Source organism: Arvicola amphibius, chromosome 3, assembly GCF_903992535.2.
Source record: "Arvicola amphibius chromosome 3, mArvAmp1.2, whole genome shotgun sequence".
Taxonomy (NCBI): Eukaryota; Metazoa; Chordata; class Mammalia; order Rodentia; family Cricetidae; genus Arvicola; species Arvicola amphibius.
In genome coordinates this window covers 38,537,061-38,564,779 of record NC_052049.1, presented here as the reverse complement: position 1 = coordinate 38,564,779, position 27,719 = coordinate 38,537,061, and the positions used below count along the sequence as shown (strand labels likewise).

General features: G+C 42.8%; 1 protein-coding gene across 5 annotated transcripts in view; it reads left to right on the top strand.

Annotated features, from left to right (window-relative positions):
- Positions 1–27,719, top strand: part of Pde4d (phosphodiesterase 4D) — a 683,624-nt gene that overhangs the window by 642,426 nt on the left and 13,479 nt on the right. For all 5 annotated transcript variants that reach the window (XM_038322667.2, XM_038322669.2, XM_038322668.2 and 2 more), the window contains exons 7-11: positions 18,791–18,884; positions 20,205–20,377; positions 21,364–21,462; positions 22,690–22,854; positions 23,991–24,090. In XM_038322667.2, coding sequence (XP_038178595.1) covers positions 18,791–18,884; positions 20,205–20,377; positions 21,364–21,462; positions 22,690–22,854; positions 23,991–24,090 — 631 coding nt within the window. The remainder of the gene's footprint in view (positions 1–18,790; positions 18,885–20,204; positions 20,378–21,363; positions 21,463–22,689; positions 22,855–23,990; positions 24,091–27,719) is intronic.

Here is a 27,719-nt window from a genome sequence, read left to right as displayed (position 1 = left end):
TTTTTTTATTGAAACTGACCAGTTAACCCTGGTCCCTCAGAGAGACTATGTATGCAGGCAGTCACGGGAAAGGCGTGTGTGTAGATTTTCACCCTGTTGGTCCAGAGGAGGCCCCTTTCTTGTGCTTTGATTTTCCCCTCACTGTGGATGACTTCCAAGGCTCTTGATGCCGTGAAGTATCGAGACGGTGGTTAACGAAGTACCAGAGATCAAGCAGGATGCTGGCTGTCTCCTCCTGGTACCAGTAGAGACAAAAAAGCTAGCGGTCAGCCCTTTAATCTTTGTACTGAGTAGAGAAGACAATCCAGCTGAGAACAGGAGTAGAAGAGGTGACCTTGACTCCAGTGCCAGCTCCGGTGATGAGGTTTTGGTCATGAGTCTGACACTAGCCATGGCCAGCGACAAGAAATCCGCTAGTGGTGCCATTGTTATAGGGGTTGAACATGAGTCACTGCTTAGGTGAGTGGTCTACTTTCCTAGTGTCAGCCACTTTGCAGAGAACTCAGACTTGGGCTTCTCATTCCAACTCTGCTTTTTTTTTTTTTTTTAAATTTAATTGCAAAAGCCTTTATCCTTAAAAGGTGAAAGACATTTGTGAAATTGGCAGGCTTACCCAATTCATTTTGCTGAAGTGGAAAAGTTAAGGTAGCTCAGGACAGACCAGTCCTCTGCCTTGTCAAGGCTTCTATCTTTAAGTGAATACAGACTTGTAGCGCTAGATCTGACATTGATTGGGGTTTTATCAACATCTCTTGTAAATGACATTTTGCGTCTGCTGTGTCTTTGTTATTTGGGATGGTCTGTCACCACTCTCTGCATCAACGTACCACTTTTGTGGGTAAGACAGCTGACAACCACTTACAGTTTTTAGTTTTTCAGCGAGAGATTGTTTTAGCCTTGTTCTAAGGGACCATCTGATCGTTCCAAGGCTCGTGTGTGAAAAATGTGATTTTTCCGCGTAAGGGCTTCTACGCAAACACACACATAACTACCAGAACATGCACATATACTGTGGAAAAATATAGCCACATGGGCAAGCCATTGTGTGTTAATGAGCAATAGGCAACTTGATCTCCTTGTAGAGAAGTTTGAAGAGCACTCATGCAACCCAGAGAAGCAGAAAGATGGGGCAGAAGCTTCCCAGAGTGAACACTGCTGAAGCCTGAACTGAGCATCCAGGGACTGTGCGACTGTGATGAGCGAGCGAAGGGGTGTGTTCCAGTGGGTAGACAGGGCCGGGTAGAATGCACGTCCCTGCAGATTCCACTGCGTTGGGTTTCTGTGGAGGTGGGATAGGTTAGTGGTTCTTCTGGAAGCAAACAACTGGAATAGAGAATCCAGTTGTAGAACCAGAGGCAGGCATGAGACATGTATATTTGGCAGCACCGTGAGATGCTCGAGTTGCTGGTCTAGGCCACTTGTTTCTCCTGGGAACCCTGAGGAACCCTCACGTTTGATTGTAAGGAACCCAGCAACAGGGATTTTAGGAAGGTCCTCTAGGAGGCAGGGAATAGGATGGGGCATCTTGAGGGGAAAGACTCCAAGCAAGTAGAATCAGAGAACTAGGCAGCAAGGTGATGAGGGCTTGGAACAGGTTGGAATTGGCATGAAAGAGTGGGTGAGGGTGGCATAGGAAACAAGGAAGAGGAGTCTGCAGCCAGAGAGGCGGAATTCTAACCCCAGGCAGTGAAATGGTAATAATTCAATGTTTAGGGGGAAAAGCCAATAGTGGGTGGGAGATCTTGGAAAGTTTTTCAGTTAAATTTGTAGATGCAGAATTGAGGTGAGGTTATATGTCCACATAGAAGTACCCTGCATATCTTCGATAGTCAGGGAGGGCTAAGATTAAGGAAATAAATGGCCGGACTGGAGAGGTGACTCAGGGGTGAAGAGCACTTCCTGCTCTTCCAGAGGACCTGGGTTGAATTCCCTGGGCTAGTGTCAGGCAGCTCACAGCCACCTGTAACTCCAGCTTCAGGGGATCCAAGGACTGGCCTCCTCAGGCACTGCAGACATGCACGTGCGTGCGCATGCACACGTGCGCACACACACACACAATACAAATAAATATGATAAAACATAAGACAGAGAATAAGCCCTTACTCACATTGATAGAAGTGCAAACTGGCATCAACTATAGAAATAGAGGTTCCTCACAAAGCTAGAAGTAGATCTGCCAATCAACCTACCTTTACCACTCCTGGACATAAAACAAAAGGACGCGGAATCCTTCTACAGACATTGGCTCATCTATGTTGACTGCACTACTCACAATGGCTAGGAGATAAAGTCAGCCTGGATTCCCGCTGACTGATGAATGGGTAATTAAATATGATCCATATACACAATCAATTTTAGCTTTATGGTGCTTCACTGGGAGCTTTAGAAGACAGTTTTGTGAATGATCAGAACTAATAATTCTGGATGCCATCTGCTTGATTTATTTTCTTAGTGCCCCAAATGGAAGTTTATGTGTTCTAATGAACATATGTGCTTATTAACATATGAAGGGAAAGTGGCAACCAAAGCTAGAATTGCTCATACTTAGCCATTGATCACTGTTCCCAGTGCTTGCAGTGTTTCCACATAAATGAATAGGGGTCAGTACTCCCTTCTGCTGCAGCTTCCAGAATGCAGCCCTGAGCTGTGGTTTGTTTTTATTTGCTATGTCCTGCCATCAAATCAGTCTTAAGGGACATAGAAAGAACCCCACTTAAAGAATGCTGCTAGCGGAATATACTAATACACATTTAGCCTGGTGGAATGGACTCGCACAACAGTAAGTGATGTCCAGGAGAGGGAGTCTACGTCTTAGAAAGACTCATACTTTTGTAGTCTTATCTGGGAATTTGCATTTATCTGCTCAGAACATTCTGAGAAATGATCCTAGAACCGTGGAGATCCCAGATGCCTTCTCAGCTGCTGCTGGTACCTTCAGTAGTTTGCAGAGAAATCATTGGTTGCACACATGGTTGGGTGGACATCACTGCAGGGCTCTGAAGACCATTGTTAATCCAGTTGCTTACTTTGTGATGGAAATGGGTGTAACGAGTCTTTTTCTGTATTACCAACTCCCAAATAACAACACGGAGACTTATTCATTATGAAAGCTTGGCCTTAGCTTAGACTTGTCCCACTAGCTTAACTTAAATAAATTAACCCATTTATTTTATTCTATGTCTGTCACATGGCTCGTTACCTCATCTCTCCATGCTCCTTCCTCAGTATCTGCCTTGCCTGGTGACTCTGCCTTCTTCTTCCCAGGTTTCTCTCTCTCTCTTCCCCAAAGTCCCACCTGTATCTCCTGCCTAACTACTGGTCATTCCTCTTTTTAGTGCACCAATCACAGCAATGCATTTTCACACAATATATGAAAGGGGAGCCCTGTGAGGCCACAGTGCCTTGACACGAAGATTACCCTTTCAGAACCCCCACTTCTCCGCCTACTCTCACTTTCTGTCTTTGTTCAGATTTCCCACCTGGCTCTACTCTCACAAGTCATTGGCCAGAACAGCTTTATTCATTAGCCAATAAAAGCAACACATATACAGGACATCCCACATCATCTGTAACAAATGGGTCTGCTGGATAATAAAGGTTAACTGTTGAACTCTGCTTCATCCACAATGCTAGATCACCTGTGTTAGCTCTCATTTGCCTCCTCACAGTGCAGAGCCCTGAAATCATACACTGCCTAAAATCGTATGAGAGTCTCTGAAATACTCCGTACCATGTTTGCCTCTTAGTTCTCAGTCTAAAAGGGTTGAAAACTTTGAAAGTCCCGTTATTAAACTGTTTTCTTTTGTTGTTGAGAACCCCCCCCCCATTATTGTTTTGAGATAATGTCTCACCCTGTAACCGAAGGCTGACCTGCAGTTTACCATGTAATCCAGGCTGGCCTCACCCTGTAATCGATGGCTGACCTGCAGTTTACCATGTAACCCAGGCTGGCCTCACCCTGTAATCGATGGCTGACCTGAAGTTTACCATGCAACCCAGGCTGGCCTCACCCTGTAACTGAGGGCTGACCTGCAGTTTACCATGTAACCCAGGCTGGCCTCACCCTGTAACTGAGGCTGCCCTGCAGCTCGCCATGTAACCCAGGCTGGCCTCAAACTCATAGCTGTCCTCCTGCCAGCACGTATTGGATGCTGGAATTACAGGCTTGAGTCACCAGGCCTCCCTCCTACTATCACACTACTTTTAATTTTATTGTTGCCTCCTGTTAAGTCTTCATTCTTGGAGGATTTAAATAGCACCACTACTGAATGAAGATACTGCTCTTGGTGAATTCAGGACTTAAGTGATCTTGAGTGAGGAGTGTCTCAGGCTTTCCCACTCCTAATCAGCTGTGAGGTAGGATTTTTAAACAACCCATGAAAAGTCTTGAAGGAAGTGATCAGTCTGCCTCCCTCTGGTACCCCTGGGAGTATTTGAAAGTGGCTACCCATTCAGAATTCAGTTCTCTGGCAGCCTTCCTAGTCTAGAACCCTAGAAATGTGGGGGTACAGAGGGATGGAAGATCTTGATTGACTGAAAAGCACATCGAATCTTCTTATACTTAGACATTGCTGCCCTTGACTCAGGATTCATCTTCTCCTGCAAAGCCTCCCACCACGATCCCTCCATCCTAAGCTTGGCAGCAGTCAACAGGCGTTGAGCAAGCCCAGCATCTGCACCTTAGTCCTCCCTTTAGTCCTAGTGTTCACCTGTGATATCATGACTGCGCTCTCTCTCTCTCTCTCTCTCTCTCTCTCTCTCTCTCTCTCTCTCTCTCTCTCTTCCCCGTCTCTCCTTGCACCTGTTAGAACAGCTTATAGATGTAAACTGCATCATATTTAAAATGTAAATCATGCCGTATATCCTGCCCTTCCAGCCATACCTCTGTGCACTCTCGAAGGCTACGAGGTCTCCCACAATCTCATCCTGCAGAGTGGATTCTGCCTCAGATTTTCTTTACTTTTTAAAATCTGACATTGTTTTTTTCGTTGATACATAAAGCCATTATGTGATGTTTCAAAACGTGCGTACATTATGAAACTGTTAAATCAGATGAAATGTACCTATTTGGTACTTCCTCATGGTGAAAACATTCAGCATCCTTTCTTCTGGGTTTCTGAAATAGGTGGATTATTCAGGAGGACACAATGATTTATTCTGTAGGGCACACCAGACTCCTGCTCTCATCTAACCACACCAGAGGGTGTGTGTCAGCCAGCCTTCTCCATCCCTCGTTCCTCCCATCTGCTCCCAGCCTTTGTATGATACACATTATCCTTCACTACTTCTCAGTTGGTCCATAGGAAGTGCACACATCTCCTGACTGGCACTCAGTGATTGGTCCTTTCTTAGAAGTTGGGTCCCTTCTCAACTCTCATCTTAACCTGTGGGAGTTTTCCTGACTTGGATTTCTACCCCCTTTTTATTTATTTACTTATTTGGTCTGGTGCTTTATTGTTGTCTGCCGCCTGGTAGCTGTTTAACAGATATCTGGCAGAGATACGTGAATGACTGTCCTAAAATACTCTGCGCCTAGCGCAGGAAGTCTGACTTTTACAGGAATTTTCTGTGAAACTTTAGTGCTGTGGTTTGTTTCTACTTGTTGCTAATAACAAGGGTTCAATAGTAAAGTCAGTGTGGGAAATGTTATGTTAAATAAAATAAAGAAGTAAGTAAATAAATGAGGTTCTGTAGCGTACTTCCTGTATAGTAACATAGTACATCTTTTGATTATGTTAATGTATATAATCTCCATAAAGGGTGGTGTTGTGTCAAAAAGATAATTTTGCAGTGGAAATCATATGAAAAGTGTCTTAGTAGATTGATGTTCTTTACATGATATTCTTAGACCAAAAACCATCTTAATAGAGGAGAAAGGGTTGTATGCTGAGGATAGGAGGCACATTTCCACGGACGATAAAGAGGACAGAGCAGTGAGTAGACATGAAACCTACAAAAATGGCAGAGGTCAGAAAGCATGGAGGTTTTAAGAGTGTAGGTTTTGTTCTCCAAGCTCCACCCCCCCCCCCACCATGTTGGAATTTCTTCCTTCCGGCAGGTCTAAAACTATGGACTAAGGTGGGCACACTGTAAACGTATTTTTTCTTTGTCTTTTCAATGATGAGTACATAAAAGTTGTCTGTATCATCATCATTAGGTGTTGATTTTGTTAATTAGTTGGAATACTTTGTCGTTTGTCTTGGTGCCGTCCGTAGCATTTCCTGTGTATAAAATCCTGTCATCTGCCATTATGATAGTCTGACCTCCTCCACTGAAACCCAGAAGCAAAGAGGCCTCGTTTATGTGAAGTTTTGATTATTCTTTATGGAAACGGAAGTCATGTTAGAGATAGATATGATGACATCATAGTTGGGTAAATCTCTATGAACATACAAGGCTGTCTCTATGAATCCAAACTGTATCCATTGTTGCAAAATACTATGTGTCTTAGTTACATCTGGTGACGTGGTAACACACCCTGAGCAGAGTCCATGATGGCAGAACAGAAGCATCATGACCAGAGCAGGAAAACTGAGGGCTCACATCTTGAACCTCAGCAGGAAGCAGAGAGAGAATGGTAAGAGTGTGTGGCTTTTAAACCTCCAGACTGTCCCCAGCAACATCCTTTCTCCAGCAAGATCATACCTCTTAAACATGCACAAACAGCACCACCAATGGGGACCAAGTATTCAAACATCTGAGCCTGTGGGGATGTTCTCATTCAAACTACCACATGTGCTTGTGTGTTTGGTCAGTTGGTTGATCCACTTAGCGAAAACAATCCAGCCATCATCTCAGGGTTCTTATTAATTCAGTTCCAAAATAACTGCTCGAAAGAAATAACGTGCCTTGTCTTAGAATCTGTCTGTGCAACTGTTTCAGGTATTTCCTGTTTTAAATAAAGCAGTTTGGTGAAAATTTTCGGGCCATGATAATAAAAGGATTGATTAATCTTGGGTGTTTTGGATGACTGCTTCATTTTTAAAAGTCAACATGGTGTTCTTCCTTTCAGTCTCAAATCTCCATAATACTCTCCAGAGAAGGTGCTATTCCTGAAATTGTACATTTGAGCTCTCTGGGCCTCTATGATGTTATTCTGTTTCCCTATCCCAAACCCACCATTTTCAAAGTCTTGTGATGCCAATCTGGGGCTCAGGGCTGGTTAAGTTAAATGCATGTGATTTAGCACTAGAGGGCGCCAAATACAAACAGATGTTGTGAATTTGCCCGTGGTCAGACTCAGCATTTTTCAAAAAAAATTTATAATGTAAAAGCGAAATGTAAATCATATAATTTAAAGGAGCTATTGTAAATGAATCTGGATTATTACTGACTCCCTCTAAAACCATCTCAGGGGACTTGGAAACAAATAGAGTCTGCCCTCACAGACCTTAGTTTGCGATAGCTATTTATGTCTGGATTTCAATTTTGCTTCAAAATTTTCTCGGAAGAATTTAGTAATCAGATTTTCATTTGTTAATCGAATAAAAGCAGGACAGGCTATGTAAGCTCCTACTTTATATTGACTTGATTCTCAAATATAAAAAGTCTCCTCTCTTTCATTGTAAGTAGAAAGGCATAAAATGAATATAGATCGATTCTAGTATTAAATGTTTGCCATCTCCATGAGTGGTACGTAGTAAAATACCTTTCCTATGAATGGTTCCCTTCGTCTGATAAGCCCTGAGTGTCAACACACTCATCCATAACTATTTCAGGCACAATAAGAGTGGATACAGCTCAGACTTGACGTCCCGGGCCTTTCATGTCGGCTCTAGGCTAAATAAAGAACAAAGTCCAAAATGCTCTTTTCCTGCTAGCGCACGTTACTTGTAGATATCCGTGAAGCTCGGTGGAGCATTTCCACACGTACGTACGGCTTGTACTCGCCCATCATCCTTACCCACACCGCTTCCCCCAAACCCGGCTCAGCCCCTACTGCCTGCTGTCCTAGTTTAAGTCAGCCTTTGACTCTTCCACCTATGATAGAAACCCGCAGTGTCGTCTGCTGTGTGGGGGGCTCACGAGGTCGTGTCTGTCACTTAGTCAGACAGTAGGAGTTCAGATGGAGGCCCTGCCACCTCCTGGCTTGGTGACAGTTAATCCACGACCCAGGGTGTTACACACTGGCTTCCTTTTTATGGTCCCATCTCAAAGGTGTTTCCTATCCCGCTTGTGGTATCAGGTCAGCGATGCCGGTGTGTGTTGCAATCAGGTGTTCCTGGGTTGCCAGCAGCTGCAAACTCCCCTGGTTGGTCACTGAAGTGTGTGCGTAGTTTTCTGTGGTTTCTCCCCCTCCCTCCCCCTCTCTTTTCCATCTCTCTTCCATAAAGTCCACATGGACCTTCTCAGACTCTGCTTCATGCCAGCACAGCTGCACGCTCAAACAGCAAGGTCCCCGCTGTAAGGCACCCGTGACCTGGCCCCTCAGTCCTACAGCATCTTGGTTACACAGGCTAGCTCAGACTCTCTGTAGAGTACAGCAGCTTGTCAGGAGCTATCTGCAATTAGCTGCTGCACTAAGCCCACCTCCAGGTTGGGATTGTGTGCTAAAGCAAGACTTCTTAAACTTTCCCCCGGTTACTGTCCTTTTGCCTGGGAAATTTTCATGTCTGTCAGGTCAGATAACCCAAGGTCATAGGCGGAGTGAATACCCACTTACATACATCAGTTCAGCACTTAACTGATAAGTCAGAAAGAATTGTATTTTAAAATAATTCCTTGATGGTGTACTTACAGTTTTTTACCATTTATTAAAGACTAAAATAAGTTTGCAGGCTGAGGAGGTAAATATATTTGTTTAATTTTATTTATAGGATTAAATCGTGACTGAATATTTGATACTGTAGGATGCAAAGTAGCTTCAGTGTTGTTCATAACTGATCCACATTTTGTAATCATTAGTGTTAGAACAACACCCTTTGCATAAATACAGAGAGCAAAATGGCAGAGATGTGATTTAGGCCAATTGAAAAAAAAATCTGTAAATTCTGGTTTAGTCTTGCCAACCCAAAATTTGTTGAAAGATTTAACAAACAAAGCTACTCAAGTCAGCAACTCATAGCAGTTTCTAAATCACACATCCTAACAACACAATCCAAAGATGCACTAGCTTGGTACATAACTTGCCGTGGAGTGATGGAGGAAGAGCGAGTGTGTGGCTGTAATTGTATTTACTGTGTGTAGAGCGGAAGTGCTGCCATTCATAACGTGCAGCGGTATCTACTGTGAGCCGACCCGTTCCCAGCACGGCCCTGTGCTCTTACTCGGCAGGATCTCTTGCATAGTGAGTGTAGTGTGCGTGCATGCCGTGTGCTCAGAGCCAAAGTGCCATCGACGTCGCTGTATACAACCCAGCGAGACCAGAAACACCCCAGGCTCACTGTGCGTGATTTCATGTTAGTTTAGGTTGGCATGTATGCAGAGACCTTGAACGGTTATAACATGTGCGGCCTTGCACTTAACTCTCCTGTGGGCTCCTGACTCACAATTTTAAGAAGCTGGCGCTAAGGTTTGAAGTTAGAGTTCACGGTCTGAGTGACAGGGGAAAGCTGGGAAAATCATTTTCCCCTCCAGCTCTCCCTGTCTATGGCACTGAGGGATGGATGAGGGCGCTGATCCTGACGCTGCTTCCTGCTTCTCCAAAAGATTAGGATTAGTGTGGTGGGCATGGAAATGAGAAGGAACATATTACTGGATGGAATGGCACTTAATAGGAGACAGGAGTTAGTTGCAGCTTTGTGTGACTGAGGGGAGTACAGCGGGAGATGGGAACATACCAGGGTTACTCAAGGATTCAGTTGGGTGATTTATACAAAACACCTGATAGCTAGCGTGTGGCTCACATGAGACACCTACTGAATGGACAGAAAGAGTCACAGATTTCAATCCGAGGCCCTGGAAGGCACATGGGCCCAGTGACCGCAGCTGGAGTAGTCATGCGAACTACTTTAAATAGAAAAATGGTTCACGGTTTTTGTCAAAGCTCCAGGTGACTGGCAGGGCGTTTGAAATGGGAGAGGATTGTGAATCTGGAAACATGGTACTAAAGTTCAGGTGAGAAGTAGTCACGGACGAGTGTGGGCCTGAAACAGCGTCCGTGGAGCTCGGGATTGAAGCTTTAATAGGCAGCAAAGGCATGACAGGAACACAGAGAACACCAGAGCAGTGGAGGAAGTGGAAAACGTGAGCACATAAGACAGGACGTTGTTAGAGGTAAGAGACATGGAGGACAGGAAAGGGGGATGTTCCGGTGCTTTGCCTGGGGTGGAATATCGGGGTGGAGAATTTAGAGGCATTTGTGAGGTGAACACATAGGTATGGAGCGACTGAGAACCCTGGCCGCAAAGGACCTAGTAGAAATGTCAAAGAGGTGACAGTCTTTTTCCCCCATTCCCTGTGGGATGAGTTTCACGCCCCCCTCCTTAAAACTGAATGGTACAGAACCCCTCACCTCCTGTATTTTTTCTCTTAGCCATGTAAAAGTGTAATAATTTTATATAGCACAGTAAAAGGAAATAGATAAACATGCGCTAGAACATTAGCAAAGGTCTACTCTCATCAGCGTTATTAAAAATTTATGAACGTGTACTTGTGGAATTTTCCACTTAACATTTTCAGCGTACTATTGACCGAGGGAACTATGGAAAGAGCTACTATGTTAGGCAAGTGTTATAAGGAGAACATTCGAAGGCAGAGCTGGTAAAGAAAGCTACCCAGTCACCATGTCAGGGAGTCACAGAAGCCCAGAGTAATAGACCAAGACTATGCCTTATGCAGACGTTTGTAATAAAATAAGAGAAATGCATTTCTCTGATTTCTCATCCACAAAACCTCTTTGGGGTAAAAATTACTGTGCCAAACACAGTAGAAATGGTTGGCTTTCCCAAAAGACTGTAAAGTTCTTTTTTAAGCCCTCCTGATTAAAGGTGTGATTACTCTCCATTTCAACTCTGCATTCCTTAAAGCTTTCAGTCCTTTCTCAACTTCACGTGGAATCAAAAAAAACAAACAAACAAACAAACAAACAAACAACAACAACAACAAAAAACTCTGATCAGAAATCATCATTCAGGGATATGAACTTTCGGATACCTCCTCCCCCCACCCCACCCCCGTCAGATTTCTGTTTTAGATTTTGTAAGTTGTAGAATGTGGATATATAACAATAGGAACAAAGGATGCCGAACGCAGCATCCCCAAGGAGAAGGGATGCAGGGATGCCGATGCGTTCTCTTTTGTGAAGGCTGGACCTGTGGCATTTCGTAATTCCTGTGCTGTGTGTTGAGCAAGGGAGGAAGCAAAGCTGTCTCCATCACCAGGGAAGCCACGTGTTTGGGACTTGAGACAGGAAGGCAATTTAAACGCGTGGAGAAGTCGGAGATTATTAGGATCCACAGACAGCTCCACGCGGACTGGCAATGCTTATTTAGGGAACAGCTACAGATAGAGAAGTTTTTGCGGTCGCCGTCCATCCCTGTGAGAGGGAAGCCCCATTCATTTTTTCACAGGCGGCCTTGTAGCTGCAGGGAGACCTTTATTAAATGGCGTTCACCATGTGGGGAGGTAAGCCTCTTTCCCCAAGAGGCTCACCTCGGAAACCAATCACAAAGCAGCCTGAGCCGCATCCATGCCCCCTGCCCTCTTAGCTCATGGATGGAATGCGATTGGCGCATAGTTGGTTCTATGGGCGTGGTTTTGTGCCTCTCTTCCCGGCTTCCCCCCCGCAGTTCCTTATTTGGTAGCTTTTGACAGAACTAGTCTTTCTTGCTGCTAAGCATCTTGACATACATTATTCATTAAGCCCTGGAGCTCGGGAGAGAAAGATGCAGGTCCTTAGCTCTTTAGCCAGTCCTTCATCAGATGGATGTTCCTTACCCAGAATAGTTGCTGACTTTTGTTCCATTCTGGAGTTGTACAAATGGCATCTATTTAATGGGAAAACGACTGGATGGGATCATACTACGGTGCTTTCTTATTTATACTTAATTAACAAAAGTCTTTAAATTCCCACACGCTGATTGGTTTGTGGAGATTGTTCTGAAGGTTTGAAGAGATACATATTTTAGAACTTGCAGACATACATACACGTCTATAGACACATAAGCTATCAAAAATGCCTGAAGCAAACTATTTATTGTCAGTGTCTTGGGGCTACATAAAGGTAAGATTTATTTTGCTGTTAAAACTGATTACTCTGATTGCATAAATGGTGGATTTTAGCAAATGATAATGGTGTCTGAGCAATTTTACTTTCTTCCCCTAGATATGAACTAGGAAGACAGTGTGTATTTTTGTTGCTGAAGATAAGGTTGTATAACTGGGTGTCAGGTTATTTCAATTATGCATTTAGTTTGCATACTAAGATAGCTTTTGATTGTGCATTGGTTCTTTTGTTTGTCCTGTGTAGATTTGAGTTATGCCATAAAATCGCAAGGCAATGAAATAAATTAATTGCAAATAAATTACTATGCCTAATTCCTTCCAGTGACTGATGAATTCTGTTAGCATGCGGTATTTAAATCTTATCAGCTGGTGTGTGGCTCTAAATATCAGTGCTACTTTTGACTTCAAGAGAAAACATTCATTTTCACCTTTTTGTCTTTAAAGCTATAGATGATGTGCTTGACTATTTAGATGCTTTTCATTATAATGCAAGCTTGATTATCTGCCATAACTATAAGAAAGTTTATTCATACTGTGCCTGCCTTTTTTAAATTCCAAAAAAAAAAATGAATTCATATAAGGAACTGGTAAGATTTTGTGGATACTGGGCAAGCTTTAACAAGCTGCCCTGTGTTAAAGCTGTCATTGAGTTCTGTCTCCGTGAAAGAAACGGGAAGTAGGAAAAAACAAAAACAAAAAACCTTATTCAGTCCCAACAGAAGCATCATCTGGCTACTGTTTCCATAGGGTTCAGCCTTGAATGGATCAGTCAGTCATGGCACATTTTCAGAGATAACTGTGTTGCCTTAAGGAGTTTCAGATTGGAGGTTTTGTTGGTTGTTTTTTTTTTTTGTTGTTTGTTTTGTTTTGTTTTTTTTTCCCTGTCTCTTTGTGAGGGAAACCTTCATGCTTGCTGTTGAGATTGATTAGCCTTCTAAGAAAGCTGGAAATCTCATCTCTGGTTTAGCCACCGGTACAGTCAGGATTTCTCAGCTCTCTCTAAATCTCTAGGGTAGTCCAGATTTTTAAGATGCTTTTCATGTTTGCATTGAGTTTTGCTAGCCATTTCTTTTTTAAAAAATCCCAGTAAAAAGTAAATGTAAGAATTCTCATGCCCTCCCCCAGACTCTGTCTCCCAGCTGTTACAGCTCATGGAGACATTTTAAGGACTCTGGGTTAGTATTATGACTATGAACAATGCCTACACAGACCTGAATATAGAATAGTAGGACTTAGGTTTGGGTGAAAACTTGCTGCGCTGTTTTGTGCCTGTATTGACATTCTGCCCCTAAAGCCTTTTAAGAGAGTCAAATATTGGTATTTGGTCTTGTGTGTTCTGAAAGATTCATTTTTATAGAGCCAACGTAGTAGTCCTTTAAATGAGTCTTAATATTGATATCTGCTCTCCTGGCAGGGCATCCCTTTTCAAAAGATCACTAGGTTTTCACAGTGAAAGCAGCCGTCAATGTGGTGCTCACTGAAATAGGTCTTCAGATTAATACCGTCCACCCTTTGCAGGGCTTATCTTCACATGACCGTTAGCAGAATCCTGTGATGGAAACTGTAGCCAGCCACTGGCTACCGCTTCTTTTCATGCACACAGGATGTGCCTTGCCCCCACCCGGCCCTGGTGCACAATGACAGAGGCTTGAATTCATAAAGGCTGAGTTTGCTTCGTCTTTCACCAATCTTAACTGAAGACTGCTAAGCGAAGAAGGGGGACCCCTAAAACGCAATATAGCATTCAGTGTGGCAGCATGTGGAGTTGACTGCATGATTGAAATGCAGGCGCACACACACACTCTGGTGCATAATAAGAACAAAGACCTCAAAAGCGGTCCCCGAGATATCTTCCTCTTTTTTGCCTAGTTGTAACCGTGATGCTTTGTAAATGTCTTAAAACCACTTCGAGTAAGACAGGGCCAGTAAGATATTAATCAGCATAAAATAGAGGGACCTTTAAAACATAGCTACATGCTCAATTCTTTTCATGGGGTTTTAGTGAAAGGCACATTTGTGCTTGCCTCTCCTAATTCGGGTAGGGAGTGGAATAGCATTGTAAGGAGTGGGCATCCTGTTAGCTTTTTAAACCACCCTTTCTTCCTTACCCATGGTAATTAGTTTGTAAATACCTTAATAAATGTCATTACTCAAAATGACAGAAATTTACCTGGTAATCAAAATGTTTGTTAAATGCTTCAGTGTTTTGTTCTTTAATGCATCAGGCAATTAACTACAAGTTGAGAAAGCACTTGTGGCCACTTTTGTGGTTATTAATTTAGCATGCCTAGGTTGAAATTGTTATTAGCAGTAGCAAGAAGGAGGTAACCATTTGAACTCTTCACAGATGTCCCTTGGCTCTTTGCAAATGGACTTTTGGAAATCCCCCTGACTTAGCTCCCCTGGGAAGAATACCTTAGGGAGTTGTTTTAAATATTATCTCTGTTCTGTTAAAATGAAACCTTGCCTTCGTTGGAACACAGCAAACCTTGGCAGGGAGACCGGTGTGTGATGCAGGGTTTTTCCAGCCCATGTTTGTGTGTCTTGAACAAAGAGGGGAGAGGACAGTAGAAAGAATGGCTATGACAGAGCCCTGTTCAGGGGAGAATGCGGTGTGACATGCAGTCAGTCTGCACAGACGAATCTGTGCAGCGGCGTTTTTAACCTCATGTTACACCGACTGACTATTTTGATGGATTATGTAAACAGACAGTGAGAAGAATTGCACATCATATGAATACTCTTCCAAAAACGCAAATAATTTCTGTGCCATGTCTGCAGGTAGCATGAACATGGACATTTTTCTACTGGGGTGGACAACATACTAATTCTAACTGTGCATAAGGTAGACAGTGCTTCTGTGAATTCCTGTCTAGTTTTCCCGGTTGGCCTCAGAAAACTGGTGTCTGGTGCTTAGCTGTATGTACTGTCTCCTGAGAGGCTCAGGGTAGCCTAAAGCAGTGCCTGCTCCTCCCCACTTGGTCATGTTCAGAAAGTTTTTAATGGTATCTTCATCTAGCTGCATGGACTTACTTGAAGCCAGAGAGTGAATACGTCACTGGGTCCATGTTCAAAATACTTAGAAAACCTTCTTTTGAATACATTTTGTCTAATGGGTACATTTTCTCAGGGGTAATATTATGGTTTTGAAATAGCCATGATTGCCCACATGGGTTCTTGCCTAAATTCCCTTATGCAGTTGGATAAAATGGGGGCTAGCTGTAGACATACCTATATTTAGTTCCACTGATGCGTCCTTCATTGATAAAAGTCAGTTGTTAGAATAAAAAGGCTCAGGAGTCTGGATTGGTCACCACACAAGGAACTAAGAGAAAGAATTATCAAATAACACAGTGTGCGCATCTTGTGGCAAGCAGATTATGAGATAGCCTAAATGGTTAGCTTATGTAGTTCATTGAAACTTAATAATTTACTTAAGGAAGCATAACTTGGTAATGATGACACAAATTTTTGGCAGTAGTTAGTGCAAATGCCTTTTGAAATATTCTCAGAGAGCCTTGGCTTACTTTCCTAAGCAGTGTGTGCTGCTAAGTGGAAGCAAACAGGACCTGACATCTTGCAGTGATGGGATGTAGAGTAGATAACAATACAAAGGCCCCGGAGAAAATGGAGCTGATTAGCTGTGGCTTGTGGGTAATTATCTCTGAGCAATGGGGATTTAAATGCCTTTATAAAATCTTTCTGTATAGCTTTTGATATTTTTCTACCATACATGTGTATGCTATGCTTGACAGGAACGTATACAAATATATAGGTTTTTTTTTTTTTAAAAAAAGGAAACTTTATGTTCCCATAATAAGCTGTACCTGCAGACTGACGAACAGAATTTGTGTTCACCGTAGCCAGTTTCTCTTTTTGACCTGTAAAGGGAAAGCTAATGTTCACTCTTTGTGTCTAACAGAGTTGGTTGATGTTATCTCGATCAGCCTCAGTGTTTGCCGTGTTGCTTGAAGTATTAAACCTAATTTGGATTTCCTAGGGTTGACTTTGGAAGAGATCTGTCAGACTATATTGCTTCGTGATAGCCATCTCTGTATAAATTTTGCAGAGAAGCAAGATTTTTGAAAATTCTAAGTGAGCCAGTTCAGTTCGGAACTGCATTGTGAACACTTCCGAAAGATGAGCTCACTCCTCCTCTTCTCTAGTGAGATTTCAGAGTCTACCAAAGATAAGAATAAAATCATTTTTTAACCTGTTGATCAAGTATTTAATATTACTTAGTCTATACATTGGAAAACTGCCTTGTTCTGAACATTCCAGTTTGCTTGATGTTGCTATGATTAAAAAAACCCCATGACCAAAAGCAACTTGCAGAGGGAAAAGGCTTAGTTTGCATTACAGGTCCAGGAAAAGTCTGTCACCAGGGGAAGTCACAATGGGGGGTTGGGATGGAGGGGCGACACCTGGGGCAAGCACTGAAGCAGAGGCTGTGGATGGATGCTGTTTATTGGCTTGCTCTCCATGGCTTGATTGGTTTGCTTTCTTACATGACCCAGGACCATCTGCCCACATCAGTCATTAAGAAAATAGTCTACAAACTTGCCTATAAGCAATCTGATGGAGGCTCTCCCTCCGCCTTTAAATATGTGTGAGTGTTATACCTGTATGTGTGTCTGTGCACTGCATGTGCGCACGGTGGTCATGGAGACCAGAAGAGAACATTGGATCCCCTGGAACTGGAGTTAGAGACAGTTGTTAGCAACAGTGTGGGTGCTAGGAATAGAATCTAGGTCCTCTGGAAGAGCAGCTAGTGCACTTAAACACTGGGCCATCTTGCCAGCCCTGGAGGAGTTTTCTCAGTGGAAGTTCCCCTTCCCAGAGAGCTCTAGCTCCTGTCAGATTGGCACAATGACAATAGGAAGGACAGACAACTAGGGCACTGGATGTTGAAAGCCATTGAGGCATGTTAACCGAGTAGGTGATTGTCAGACTCAGAGGTAGGCTGTACTTTAAGACGCTCTGTCTATATGGACTCTGATTGATTCCTTGACCTCTGTGACTATTCCAGGTGAAACACACATGTATAAAGAGTCAAAGCTAACATCCATAAATGAGAGAAAACATTGATGTTTGTCTCTCTGGGTCTGGGCTGCCTCACTCAGAATGATCGTTTCCAATTCCATCCAGCTACTTGAAATTTGCATAATTTCGTAATTTCACTTTGTAAAATACTGAATAATATCCAGTTGTGTAAATGTACCACATTTTTATTATCCATCCTCCCATTGATAGACAGTTAGGTTGTTTCCATTTCTTGGCCATCGTGACTAGAGCAGCAAAGAACACAGATGCGCAGGTACCTCTGTAGTAGAATATAGAGTCCTTTGGGAAAATGTCCAGCAGTGGTGTGGCTTGATCAACTGGCAGAGCTATTCGTGGCTTTTTAAGGAACCCCCAAACTAATTTCCATAATGGCTACACCAGTTCACACCCCCACCAGCAGTGTCATCCCCCCCCCCCTTTCCCCACAGCCTCACCAGCACCTGCCTTGGTTCTTTTGTTGTTTGTTTGCTTGTTTTGTTTTTAATCTTAGCCATTCTGACACGGGGGGGGGGGGGGGGGGGGATCAAGTGACATCTCAGAGCAGCTTTAGTTTGCATTTCCCTGTTGCGGTAGCGGATGAGTGCAGTGATGGAAATGAGCAGAGGACCAAACATTGACCTGCTTTGCTGATGTGGGAGGGGGATGAGTAAATTCTGCAGTCTCTGAGAACGAACACTTCTTGCACTTTCTGCATGGACACAGCTTCAGAAGCATGCATGCTTCTGAAACGTTATGCATGTAGTATTTACTCTGATGTTGTGTTTCTCCAAATCCCTGGAAGAACACTCAAATAAATCTACTAAGTTTTGCTTTATGATTAAGGACTGTGATACTTTAACATTTGATCACTATTATATTTTCAGTTTTAATAATGATAAATCAATTCATAAAATAATACAATGTTAAACTCAGTGGGTCACATACAAAAAAAAAAAAGAAGCTATGAAAGTAGGGGCATTTGTTGGGAAGGTCTCCAGGGGGTAAAAACAACTGAAACTGACTCTCTCTCTCTCTCTCTCTCTCTCTCTCTCTCTCTCTCTCTCTCTCTCTTTATATATGAAACAGTCAAATGATAAAAAACAAAAGAAAAAAAGAAAAGAAAAAGAATATAAACAAGCAGAAGTATAGAATGCAATGTGTGATCTGTATTCATCAATTCTATTTTTCTTCTGCAGATGATGATGGTATCATTACTTTAAAAATTATTTTATCTATTGATTAATGTCATTAAGTTTTATTATCTATACTCTTTTGTGTGGTAGCTACTAGATGACTGTGAATATGTAAACTGAAGGTTTTTAAAGTTAAATGAAGTCCAAAACTCAAATTCTCGTTCATCCTGACCCCGTTTCATGGGCTTCACAGCCCCGTGTGCCTGATGGACACCGTCACAACACAGAGCCGCCTACCTTCCCAACGCTGGAGACCGTGGCACTGATGACCAATTGTCATGGTTATTTAAACGTTCTCTGGGTATATTTCCGTGTGTCTCAGGGCACGCTTATGTTATGACACTCGAAATGTGCTCTTTTCTCACCACAGTCCTCCTTTTGTCTTCCAGTTTAAAAGGATGCTGAATCGAGAGCTCACCCATCTCTCCGAAATGAGTCGGTCAGGGAACCAGGTGTCAGAGTACATATCGAACACATTCTTAGGTGAGAACAGCCATGTGCAACTTCACACTGGCCTTAGGCTTGTTTGCTTGCTTGTGTTTGGAGGGCAGTTAGAGTTTAACTTATTTTGGAAACCAAGTATATGCTAGAAATTCTTTTTTTATACATAATGTTAATAAGTTGAGACATTAAGTGTTTGAACCTCAGAATCAATCTGGGGTGACACGGTATACTCTCATCTATCTGTCTGTCTGTCTACCTACCTACCTAGAAGTACAAGGTATCAAGCCCACAGCCTAGCACATGCTAGGCAAGCAGTATAACACTGAGCCACCTTCCTAGCAAGGTCTTTTCATAATACTAGTTATGAAATATTTATCATGATATTTATTCACTCCTGCATCAAACACATTTTCATTAAAGGCCACCATGGCTGGGCACTGGAAAAATAATAAATTAGAAATGGTCCCTGCCAGGTGCAGTTCCTAAAGGGAGTTTTTGGATTTAGCCCAGTGCAGCTTTGTGAGACAGGTTTGAAGAACCTTAACTGTAGAAAGAATTGGCGCTAAGTGAAAATTAATCACTTGAGTTCCTCTTTGATAGGAGGATTCACTTTCAAAACAAAATTATTGTGTATTAAGGAGTGAACTCCTGTACAGATGATTGTTAAACCAATACTGTACAAGGATGAGGTCAGGCTGCTCTCTGCCTTCACAGAGATGAATGCATTGAGACACTGTATGTCTATAGCTTTTACTATAGACATTAGCATGTATGCCTCTACTTACATACTGTTGTGGATTGTCTGAAGTCCCTTCAAGACTTACTTGGCTACACTGTAGACATTTCCTTCCTATTGCACAGAGAGGGAATGTAGGAGAAATCCTCAGGTCATTCTGGGGTACAGCTTAGGCTCTCTTGGTGTGACTCACTGTGATTATTTAGCTCTTGAATTCATTGGCTGCTGTTCTTGATATATTTGTATATATCAATATGTTGAAACTGGAGTTCTTAGTTGAAAAGGTTGTTTTCAAACCTCTAAATGAAACTCCAATGGGAATGGAATTGGTGAACACACCAAGACCTCCGCTTTCTTTAAGCTGGCTGTCAGATCTTGCAGTCTTCTCTAAGGATAGTCTATCAAGTGGTCTTTTTTAAAAAAAAAAAAAAAAAAAAAAAAAAAAAAGCCAAATTTGTTCCATGTTCCGTTTGAGGATATCAACTTGTCTTCAACTCTAAAAGTAAAAATAGTGTTTGGAATCATTTTCTAGAATATATAGTGATCAATTGTACTTTGCTCATTTATACGTTGTGTGATTAAAAAATAAAGTTGAAGTAATAATAAATTCTGTATTTCTTAAGATAAGCAACATGAAGTGGAAATTCCCTCTCCAACTCAGAAGGAAAAGGAGAAAAAGAAAAGGCCGATGTCTCAGATCAGTGGGGTCAAGAAGTTGATGCATAGCTCCAGCCTGACTAATTCATGCATCCCAAGGTTTGGGGTTAAAACCGAACAGGAGGATGTCCTGGCCAAGGTACCGTCATTTCAAAGATCACGATGGGATTTGTTTCCATTAATTCTCTTTCTTTTAAACAGATGGAAAGGTTCATTAATTTATATCATCTTTAAAACTATTTTGGAGTCAGGTATAGTGGTGCATGCCTTTAATCCCAGTATTCAGGAGGCAGAGGCAGGCAAATCTCTGAGTTCAAGGCCAGCCTGGTCTACATAGTGAGTTCCAGGACAGCCAGAGCTACATAGTGGGACCCTGTCTCAATACAGCACAAAACAAAACAACAACAGACCTATTTTGTTTCCTTTTAAGTGTGTGTATATATATTTGTCACACATGCACACAGATACACACATGAGTGCAGTGCCAATGGATGCCTGAAGAGGGCATCAGTTTCCCTGTACCTGGAGTTATAAGAGTTATAAAATTGGGTGCTGAGAACTGAAGTCAGGTCCTCGGGAAGACCTGCTTTTAATTGCTTTTAACCTGTGAGCCATCTCTCCTTGATTTGAAGGTTGGAAAATCACTTCATGCGCTGTATAAACTATTAGATTTTATTAATATGTAGCTTTAGATCTGTGATTTGATTGATACGTCTTAGATTGTTGTTTGCTTGCTTCTTTGTTTACTTTTAAGCATTTTGATTTGATTTTTTTTTTTTTGGCCTCTTTTGAAGAATTAGAAATCTGTTGTCTGTTCTGGATTTTAGACTAGGTAGATTCTGTGCTTGGATTTTAACTATTGAAGCAATTATTTGAGATCAATAATGAAAGCATATGAATGTGATTTACTATCAGTATTGTGATTAATCAGTATTTGGTTTTTAGTACATTTAAGTAAACTTGTCTTAAATTTGCCTGTGTTTACATGCCACTTCCTTTACATTTAAAATGAGTCTTTTTTTTTTAACTTTAGCAGTGTTTCTCATTAAAGTTATTTTTAAATGCTTCTGTTTATTGTCACCTTCTGCTCACCATTGTCTTCTCTGGGTGTTTTTCTTCCCCTAGGAACTAGAAGATGTGAACAAGTGGGGTCTCCATGTCTTCAGAATAGCAGAGCTGTCTGGAAACCGGCCCCTGACTGTTATCATGCACACCATCTTTCAGGTAACCAGGGGGGCTGCCATTTGCTTCCCTGTGACAACATCCCCAAGCAAATCCCTCTAGGAGGAGGAGTGATTAATTCTGGCTCGGTTTCTGAGGGTCTAGTCAGCCACTCCGTTACCTTGAGGCTGTGATAAGGCAGACCACGGGACAGAAAACATGGTACAGTAAGAGAGGCTCCGCTGAGGTTAACAGATCCAGGAGAGGAGCAGAGCAGGGCAATCATCCTGGGACAAAACAAACCCTTCAGAGGCCTGCACCCAATGGCCGGTTTCTTTCCACTGGGCCCCACTTCCTGGTTGTCCATTGCGCTGAGAACTCATTGATGAAGCTAGTGGCCTCATTGTCCAATTACCTGTTAGCAGTAACGCCTCAACGATCCGGCATTGGGGTCATTCCCCCCCCCCCCCCCCCCACTGCCCAGCCTTTAATCTCCGCATCCTGCAGTATACGATATACTCATCTCCTGACTGACTTTGATGGCTCTGTTTTATTGCTCCTTTATAAGGAATAAATAGTAGTAAATAGGAGTGTGTGTAAAACACACATAACTGTATTTGTCTCTATTCAAGAACTATGGGGAATGGAAACAGTGTATTGACAATAGTTAGAAAATCCTCTCCACAATGCAGACTGACAGACTTTCTTGACGTACAAGCCCCTGCTGGCTCACAGAGAAAATAGTTTCTTGAGTATATTTTAAATAGACCTCCAGCCGGGCGATGGTGGCGCACGCCTTTAATCCCAGCACTCGGGAGGCAGAGGCAGGCGGATCTCTGTGAGTTCGAGACCAGCCTGGTCTACAAGAGCTAGTTCCAGGACAGGCTCTAAAGCCACAGAGAAATCCTGTCTCGAAAAACCAAAAAAATAAAATAAAATAAAATAAATAGACCTCCATCGTTTCTATATCCGTTTCTTGGTCTTGCCTTTGTACCATGTGAGGGTGGGGTGTACCTTGGGACTAGGAGCATAGGGCTGGCAGCCCACTCCTGACACTGTACCCCTCAGATGCAGGACTCTTGGTCTCAGCAGGACAGCTCAGTGGTGGGTGGCTGCCAGCGCTTCTGCCCTGCCCAGATATCTCCGTTTCCCTGGATAGATGTAAGAAAACACAGTTTGGTGTCTGGGCTGTTTGTAGGCAACACCAGCCTGTGCTTCTTTTTTACTGCTCTCAGGCAAATGAGCTTTACTAAAAAGACAAAACTGTTAAGGGGATTTCTTTTCTTACAGGAACGGGATTTATTGAAAACATTTAAAATTCCAGTAGACACGTTAATTACGTATCTGATGACTCTGGAGGACCATTACCATGCCGACGTGGCCTATCACAACAACATCCATGCTGCAGATGTTGTCCAGTCTACGCACGTGCTCTTGTCTACACCTGCGCTGGAGGTCAGGCTGCTTTCTAAGATCTCATTTGCCCTCACTCGCCTCTTAGAAAGAGCTCTTTCTCTTTGACGTCAGCGGGGTGTCAGTGCAGACAAGAGTTGACTTCCCTCGAAATACACTGGCTGACTTAGAAGGAGGAGAAAATCATGGTTAATAAAGCCCAGATCATTTGATGAATTCTGTCTGGGAGAATTGGTCAGCGATTTGGGGACCCATCTGTTTGTAATACTGCGTCTTTGAAGTGGCCCAGCAGTCACTTACACACACATCTGGCTTGTTGACTCCTAGTTGGGTCGTTTTCTGGAACTTTAGTTTCATGGCTGAAGCTCAAAGGACAGTTATGTTTTAAAACATAAGCAGCACGTTAATAACTTTCCAAGAATTTTATTAGAAGGAACTGTCTTTTTAAATTTTCCAAATCCTAAGAAGTTATTCTGTTAAGTCTTTATGGAAATTAAATCCCTTTATTAATCATCAGAGGGAAAGACTTTCATTTGCTGTGTCGTGTAGACTCTTCTTGTAAACTTTTGCTTATGCCTCATTATTTGCCTGAGTGGTTCTCAGCTGGGGGTGATTTCTGTCCTGCTCTCCTCCACCCCGAGACCCAGGCACATTGGGGAATTTCTGGAAATGGTTTTGGTTGTACATGCCCCTGAGCATTCTGTGAATCAAGATGAGGAATTTCCTAAACAGCCCGATAACGGGCACGGGGCTCTAACCACACAGTGTTGATGGCACTGAGGCTGAGAACTGGGGATTTGGGCTACAGGAAGATGAAAGAAAGGAATTCCTTTTCATAATTCCGTGGGTGTCGTTGATGTTACCCTCGGTATATCACTGAGCTGCTTAGAAGCTCATATTTCTTTCCAGCATCATTTCAGACCCTCTAAGATTTTTTTTTTTTTAAATATAATGAACAAGAGAGATTTTTGTCATGATGTCTAAAATCCTTTGCTTGGAAGCCGAAGTTTAAAAACTCACCCAAAGGGCCACTGCTTGCTGGAGCATAGTAAGGTGCTGCCAGGCCTCACCCCGTGTTTGCTCTGAATGTGGGGGTTGATCTCACTTGTTTATGTAGCGTTCTCACTAGAGCCTTCCTGGGATAGCACAGTAATACTCCTGCGCTGTTGGCTTCCCAGGCGGTGTTCACAGACTTGGAGATTCTCGCGGCCATTTTCGCCAGTGCAATACACGACGTGGATCATCCCGGTGTGTCAAATCAGTTTCTGATCAATACAAGTAAGTGAGACCTATTTCAGGGGTACATTTTTAAAAATATAACAGTGACTTTTTTTTTTAATAAAAAGTCCATGTTCCTCCAGGGCCATGATGTGCTTTGGACATGTGTAAATGTGTTTGAGAAATAGTCTAACACTACTTTATCTCTACACATGATCATGGCCTCTTGTGAGGCGGGCAGTTGGTGTGTGAACATCATCCCTGTGCTCTAGGCCATCTCGAAAAGTCGCTTATTACCATATTTCTGCAGAAGGCAATCAGAGGTGGAAGCGTGTGCAGTGGTGTGGGTAGACCCTGAAAGCGTGTGTCTGGACAAGGGTGTGGGTAGCCCGTAAGAACCAACACTAAGCCTCCTTCGACCTACAGGTCGTCAGTGATCCCCACTGGAAACCGTAGCTCTCCGTCCCCACCGTCACAGATCCCAGCCCCCTCAGTTTCTTTTCAGATCACTCCACGGAAGTCACAGGAACTGAGTTGCTAGCCTCTTGTCTTTGACTGTTCACTATCCTTTTAGCCCCCAGCGACCTCTCAGCGTGTAAGGAGATAGCACTGTGTCTAGAAATGTAAGGCGTGCTAGAGATCTGGTCATGGCCTCTCTGATACACAGCAAGCATCTGTAAGGGTTTCTAGAGAAGGCTTTAACATTACCTAAATGGTACCTGGTACTTGAATTTACTAGGTAAATGGCTTAAGTAAATGGCTTAACTCTACTAGGACTTAATTCTTTCCCACTGTGCTATGGTAGGTTAATATTGTAAATTTCCCTTTATATGAAGGGAAATGCAAAGCCGTGACTCTTTTTCATGTGAAGAAACTTTCTTCTGCTTCGGACTGTGGGTTACACTCTGTCTTGTGTGCTGTGGTAATCTGGCTATCGTAGGATCAGGGCCTTCACAGCTTCCAGCATTAGCGTAACAGGAATTAAAGAGAGACTGTGTCTTGAGAGGCTTAATTCAGGTATGGATGATTGTTTAGATCCACATTTGTACCATTAGGTAGAAACAGAACAAAATACGCGCTAGTGATTCACAAATGGAGCCAAGGCTCGGAGGTCAGAAGACCGAGGTGCCTCCTGGGATGTGTGGTTGGCAGACCACATTTGGGGTGTTAGTGTTAGGAGGGGCTGACTGACCAGACAGGATCACATTCCATGTTCCCCTTGCTTCATGAGAACCTGTAACAGGGCTCTTCCAGGAGTCATGAAACATTTACGTAACTGTTATCACCATTGACTCTATTGGGGGCGGGGCTTGCTTTGTTCTGCAGTTCAGGGTAGAGGGAGCATTTTCTCCTGATAAGTCACATGGTGCAGTGTTCCCTGGTACTTTCTTTCAATCTGACCTACTTCATATTTTGAGGCTCAAGCATTTCCTGGTATGTTCTTATTGGTATAGATTTCAACAAATACATAAACATACCTTGTTTAGATTTAATTTTTGACATATAAGAAAGACATTGTCTCTAAGTTAGTAACACCAAACACTGAAAGACTATTATTTCCTTTGCATTCTCACATATATGCTATTGTATGTTCCTTTATAGTGGCACCAGAATTAGGAACAGAGGACACATTTAAGTCAGTCGTAATAAAGTCAGTCTTTTAAGTAGTCTGCTGTCCTTTTGAAGGATAACAGGGACAAGTTCTGTTTCTTTCTGTGAGCCCCACCCCCCCAAACCCAGTTGAGACTTAGCTGGCACCTGTGGGACTGTGGTGGGCAGCAGGGCATCTGTGGAGTCTGTCATCTCTGTTAGCATAGTTCCATCCTCTAAAGATTGAGAGCCAATAAAGCAGATAGGGGAAAACTCAGAGGATGCCTGTAAACTTAGAGAAGCGGCCAGTGGTGTCTGTTTAGGTACGTTTTTCTGGCGACAGGGCCTAGGTAGAGAGCTAATAACCCGTCCTGTTTCTGGAAGTGAGTTCCTTCTAGCGTTGTGATGATTGGTGGGACCACAGCCACACGGGAAGCGCCCTGGGTTCTGAGAGCCTCTCTTGTTGGGTTGTGGTGAGGCAGTGAGCCGTCAGCAGCGCGCAGCGCAGCGTGGTCCACAGACCAGAATCGCTGCCTCTGCTTTGAGCTGTGATCACAGCCTGCACTCTTGCCTCCCCTCCCCCCTTCTCTCCTTTCCACTAAGACACACAGTTTATATGCACAGCATGCAGCAAACGAATCTCTGGCGACCTTAAAAATAACAAATACAAGACCTTTAAGAAATAATTTGTCGAAATTACATGTTTATTTTTGTTGGTAGTAACCCTTCAGAGCGAGACTTAAGTTTTTATTTTCTCTGGCATTCGTGAGTGAGTCAGGCAAGCACTCTCTTGACCTCTTGACTCAGAGCTGGTCCTTCCAACAGCCAAAGCCAAAGGTTGAAGCTGGTTCTTGTTACAAGGAAATCTTGAGTTTTCATCATCCTTTCTAACCCCCAGTTAGATGGCTGCAACTCTTAATGCGTAATGAACTTAAAAGGCACGTTCCAGGGTATACTTACTGTTGGCGTGATTTCCAGTACGGTCATGCCCCTGCCTCTTAACTGTGACCTTAGACTTGATGTGTTAGTTTGGGGACCGCATGGTTTCATACTATGGGTGTCTGTGCTTATTGAAAGCACATGGAGGTTCTGAGAACAGGAGGATCATTTCTACATGGCAGAGATAATGAGACGTGGTCATTTGGGACTTTAGTATACAATGAGAAGTTGGGTCTTAGTGACTGCCTTAAGGACACAGGACATAGAGGTCTATGGACACAGGGCCTAGAGAAATTGAAACTCCAGGTGGAATCCTGTTGTATTCTTGTGAAGACAGTGCAGATAAAGCAACGCAGAAAGTGCGAATAGCTTCATAAAGCTTTGACTGCACCATACGAAAGGTATTTATGGTGAAAAGATCATTTGACTTTCAAGTTTTATTTTCTGAAAACGTAAATGATGTGAAAGGTACCGAACATAAATGGTGTTATATTTTACTTGGAAAGAGAATGCTTTGTTTATAGGAAAGATGCCCAAGTTTGGGGAGGAAGATTCAGTCACACTCATTTGTATTCAAAGCATATGTCTTTGGGTTTCCAAGAGCAGAGAGAGACATTACATCAGAGTAAGCCGAAGTGGAAGCTAGATGCCAGTGTACATACTTTACAGAGATTATCAAGCTCTCGTATCATTTTCACGTTTTCCATGGCTGCAGTCGTGGTTTATATAGAGATCTTTGTCTGTGCAAACCTTTGAGATAAGAACAAAATCGTTTTTGACAATTATGATTATGCAGAGAACAGGGCCAAGCAAGGTCTTGCTCCTTAATAGCTTGTGTTGTGCTATAAGAGACAACTTAACAAGTGATGTCATGAGATGGGACTCCATGCAGGAGGAAGCCAGATAGGGTCAGGGCATAGAGTGAGGGCATAGAGTGCAGATGAAGTGAGGGGGAGAAGGGTAGTTTTAGGAACAAGTTGTTTAGAAGTCTTTTATTTAAAAAAAAAGTATACTTTATAACAATTTCACACATGACATTTTCATGTATGTCTAAATACTTTGACTTTATGGCATGATGTTATCATACAGGTACATAATAGACCTTGATCTAACCCTCCCTCCACCACTGCTCTCTTTCCTGCCCTTCTTCACCCCGGCTC